This window comes from Lupinus angustifolius, chromosome LG14 (genome assembly GCF_001865875.1).
Source record: "Lupinus angustifolius cultivar Tanjil chromosome LG14, LupAngTanjil_v1.0, whole genome shotgun sequence".
Lineage (NCBI taxonomy): Eukaryota > Viridiplantae > Streptophyta > Magnoliopsida > Fabales > Fabaceae > Lupinus > Lupinus angustifolius.
Genome location: NC_032022.1, coordinates 13774579 through 13779503, shown reverse-complemented (window position 1 = coordinate 13779503; position 4925 = coordinate 13774579). Strand labels below are relative to the sequence as shown.

At 34.1% G+C, this 4925-nt stretch overlaps 1 protein-coding gene and 1 long non-coding RNA gene across 2 annotated transcripts; both read left to right on the top strand.

Moving 5' to 3' along the window:
• LOC109326717 lies at window positions 630–1599 on the top strand. Its single transcript, XR_002105283.1, has 2 exons — window positions 630–767; window positions 1197–1599. It is a non-coding gene; the product is annotated as an uncharacterized LOC109326717 (long non-coding RNA).
• Window positions 1961–4042, top strand: LOC109326715 (transcription factor bHLH143-like). The gene is made up of 2 exons (XM_019559471.1): window positions 1961–2079; window positions 2174–4042. Exon 2 carries the CDS (start codon window positions 2191–2193, stop codon window positions 3307–3309), a length of 1119 nt encoding a protein of 372 aa, XP_019415016.1. The 5' UTR covers window positions 1961–2079; window positions 2174–2190; the 3' UTR covers window positions 3310–4042.

Genomic DNA, 4925 nt, shown 5'->3' with positions numbered 1-4925 from the left:
AAACAGTAGTCTCATAATATATAAAACTCTTAGTACATACATTTTTCTCATATTTCCCCCACTTTATTGGTGATTAATATTTGTTTTTAATCTAGACACACAATCTACTATGTAATATGTAATATAATTAGAGACCACAAAGTGAGATAAGAATATGGTGTTAAATTTGCTTAAAAAAATAGCAACATCCACACCAAACAAGCTTAAAAACTGTTCATAAGAGAAGAGTCACATAATTAGAAGCAATACATACTCCATTTGACTAGGTTACCTATTTTATAGGCTATAGTTATAATTATTATAAACATATATGGTGGATAGTAAATAATTTCTCAATGTATATGTGGATGTTCTCGATTCGGATATGATTACATCTAGTGCGAAGATATCTATGAGACACAAAAAAAAATTAATTTCTGAAAAATCAATTGAAGTTGTTCTTTCTCTCCACAAGACATTATGCTTAAAATTACATTTAATATTTGGAGAAAGGTTACATTTGGATTTTTAAGATTAATTTTATGAACATGTATTCCTTAACTTATGTTATCATGAAACTTGTTAAGGTAACTCAACTTTATGATGGACATGAATGAAGGGTATATATGTCAAAACATATTTATATATAATTAAACTCCATTGCTGAGTTGTGGGTTGGAGTTTCTACTTTGACTGTAGCCATTCACGCTTGCTCTTCTCATCTTCTTTTTCTCTGCCTAACTTTTTCGTTTTGGGATTCACTTTCACTTCTCAATTCTCTCTCTCTTGTAAGTTCTTCATTTTGTGCATACCTTTTCTTTTCCTCAGTTTCATTTATCTTGCTCAGTATTGTTTATTGGTAATACTTCTAAATTTCTTTCCTTTGTCAATCATTGTTGGGCTGATTTTCTTTTTCACCTTTGTAGTTGGATTTTTGGGCGTGATTTCATGTTAAATTACACATTTTTTCGTTTTTCAAGGTTTTAGTGTTGTTATAATAAATTTTGTTTTTTTTAAATCTATTCCATGGTTCAGAGTATATTTCTTAGATTGAGCAGAAGCCCATGAATAATCTTGCTGGGATGTTCTAGGATTCAGGAAAAGTTTTAATCTTTATGTTGTTTTATGCTTTGATTATATCATGAAATGAATCTAAAGTGTTACATCGTACATGTACAAATTGCAACAAGATATTTAATGTTGAAATTGTATTGCAGGGTGCTAAATTGGTTTTAGTGAAGAATTATTGGTGGCTTTAACTATCTCTCTGTGGGTGAGGACACAAAAGCATGCGGTGGTGGCTTACACAATCTGTTGATTTATTTCGCAAAGGGATTTCTTTGAATCTGTATTGCAAAGTGATTCTGTAGTTTGTATCTTGTGATTTCATATTCTTAACATTTTATATCAGTTTTGTTTTGCATTATTTCCAAATGGGATCCAATTTCTTTGTTGTTATTCCTTGCTACGTCCGTCAGATCAGCTGAAGGATAGCATAAAAAAATCGTCGTTAGCATTTTCCAATCTAGGAGTGTAGTTGTTGCAGTCTCTATTAGTTAGTAAGTGCAATTTTTATTATCATTTGATTCATCAAGACCTTCTGTACTGGAAGGTGGAGTGTTTAGATTATTTGTCTTCAGCAAGATCGTGGTTCTTCTGTTTTGAATTGAAGAGGGTTGGGAAGTGTAGTTATGGTGTGCCAAGCAGCAAGTCAAACGAAATTTCGGGCATTGAAACATGAGAATGGATGTGCCGGGAGCTCCACCATTATAGTTAGAGTCATTGCTTGCTTTCAAACTCTCAGAGAATGCCAGGTATGTGGTCCAATGTTGATTCACCAACTTTCTCTTTATGTTCTTTTTGTTATGACCATATTTGTTGATCTACAAACAACATATCAGCTAGTTTTAATTGCTTGTTTTTTTTGCTATTGTCCAGGCTGAATATTTCCGTCAATTGCTCAAGCCTGTCACGTAGAATAGTTTTACTTTGTTCTGTTTGGGTGGGTTAAGCCGGTGGATTTAGTTGTTTTCCTTGTTTGTGAAGAAAAAAAAATCAATTGTAACAGATAGCTCTTGGATTGAAATCGCTTTTATTCAGGTATGTTCAACATTATTGATTATTATTCTTATTAAAAGCGTCCTTCGTTTTTTTTAATTATTGATTTCTTTGATATATGTTGTTTAATGTTTAGGTGATTGTTCTGATTGAATGGGAGAAGATTGTGGAACCTGGATACCACATCTGCAATTTGGTTGGCAATCACCAAATTTGAGTCCCATTGGTGTGATGAAACATAACGGTATTTCTGAAGCTATGAACCCTGCCATCAATATGGCCTCAAGAAATGAGACAATGCCAGTTTATGCATCCTCTGCGCTACCTCGTATGCAGTTAGGACATTCTAATGAACCTCATGGTTGGTTTTATTGTTTGCCTCGCTTTCGGCAGGGATTTACTCCTGCTCCAGACTTCACTGCCGAGGAAAAACTCCCTACTGACCATGTGAAACATTTTAGGGATGATATTGTTAGTGCTCCCTATGGTGAATCAATCTCCTCTCAGAAGCAGTTTGTTGTTATTGACCAGACGGCTGGTCAAACAACTGTGTTCTATAGCTCTAGGTTTGGGAGTCCCAATGCGTGCCTTTCTTCTTTGCATTCAAAGCTGCATGATGCTAACAATTTGAATGGGAATGAACCTTTATTAAGAACATATTTGAATCATATGACTGAGCCAATTTTGGTTGATAAAGTTGATGAGAATCAGGGAACTGGCATCGAAAGTGAGATGCATGAAGACACAGAAGAAATTAATGCATTGCTTTATTCGGACAGTGATGTTTATCCTACTGAAGAAGACGATGAGGATGATGAAGTTACTAGTACGGGGCATTCTCCCAGTACAATGACCACTCATAATGATATCCACGAAACCTTAAAGAAAACTGCAGAAGAAGTTGCGAGCTCTGCTGGGAAAACCAAGAAGCGGAGGCTATCAGATTGTTATTATGATGACATACAACTCATGGATACCGCTAGTTCTCTGAATCAGCAGAACCAATCCTTTTCCATGGAAAACGATGCGGAATCAAGATGTTCTGGCAGCAAAGGTGAAGGATCAGGTGAAATGGGTTCCTTGCCAGGCAGTAAGAAGATGAGAAAGGAGAAGATAAGAGACGTTCTGAGCATTCTACAGAGCATAATTCCCGGTGGGACGGACAAGGACCCGGTCATGCTTTTCGGTGATGCCATACAATGCTTGAAATCCTTGAAACTCAAGGCTAAATCGCTTGGACTTGATGCCTTTTGTAAGTTGAAGAAATCTTAGCCATACATGTCACTAATCACCTATGTAGTAGTATTAGTGCTTTATATGTTCTGGTATGTTGTTGTTCCTGGAGTCTGCAGAATAAACTAAGTAACCACCATCCTCCCTCTTTCTTAAAATAGTCACTTGTTCCACTTCGGAAGCCCTTCCTCGGTTATCGAGTTTGAAACTTGAAAATAAGCTGGTTTGGCTAGTGTAATTCCTGAACAGTAGTGTGCAAAGAAAAAGGGAGGTATGAGTCTATTTGTCACAATAAAGGAAAAGTGAATGATGAGTCCCCTCGTGTACAGAAAGTAGCATTCACACAAGAGCATGGAATGTGAGGTTATTTTGAATGAGAAAATTGGTTAATCCAGATAAAGACCCAAAAGATGAGAGTGCGCGCTTCTTTGCTGTTATGGGACCCTTTCTAACTTACTCTTTTGTATCATTATCATGTTGAAAATCCTTTGTGGGTTTTGGCTTTTCCATAATCACAAATTTTCACTAGCTATGGGACCCTGGGCACTCATTTTCACAATTTCCACTTGATTGATGTTGAAGTTATGTTAGCTTGCCTATGATAAACATGTATATTTATATATGTGTGTGTGTCTTTTTAAGTGCCTATTTATGTTGATGGGCTTGTATTGTGTGTAATGTAATTTCAATTTGGTTGGTGTGGTATTAATGTTGTTTTTTGCTTGTGTATTTACATTTGTGATATGAGAAATTTATGTGTTTTTATTTTTAATGTTGCTATTTTAAAAGTACTCCTGTTTTTTTTTTGTTATTAGAGGTTTTTTTACTCCCGTAGAATCTTATTGTTGTGTTGAGACTTACCCGAGAAAATAAAATTAAAGAAAAGCAATTTAAGAAAGCAACTTGAAAACAGAAAATAAGCAGGACTTGTTCTGAACAAAAAAGCTTATGATGGCAATTTGAGAAGTTGATAAGGTAATGAATTATTAGGAAGAAGGGTGTACTTATGCATGCATGAGGAATAGGTTTAGTTGTGTTGTATAGTCGATAGTGATGGTTGGTATTACACAATTGTATAGTGTTTTATTCCTTAGATCTTCTAAAGTGCAATGGAGGAAGCCAATGCCAAAGGACCATTAATTATATAGAAGTTTAGGATGTTAAATATTGGTTAAACTCAAATATGAGATAGTCTAAGTAATTTATTATATAGTCAAAAAAATTGTTACAAGCGATAAGATAATAGTAATCTAAATAATAATTAACAAGACAAACAAAGTTAAGTAAATACTATATAACTTGGAGCGGTATGTTACTACCTATTTTTCTTCCTTTCTCATTAGACAAATTCAGTGTGAAAAATTTAACAAAGCACAAAACTTATAGTTTTTTACTACTGGAAAATGTTGTCTCAAATGTTTCAAAAAAATGATTATATAAAATTGACAAGTAGCACGAATTTTAAATCATTCTGTCATCTTCAAAATTAACTAATGGGCCATGATCTGCTTCATTCTTGCCATTAACATTTAATTTTGATTTTTAATTGGATTTAATATCTACACACTAACAATATAAGTGTTTTTTTATAATGTCAGCAAATCATTTACCATTAATTTATTGACTATTATTGACTATTAAACAAAAATAATACA

Bases quoted from the DNA above. Each gene is read 5' to 3' on its own strand.
- LOC109326715 (XM_019559471.1), top strand. From the start codon at position 2,191: ATGGGAGAAGATTGTGGAACCTGGATACCACATCTGCAATTTGGTTGG.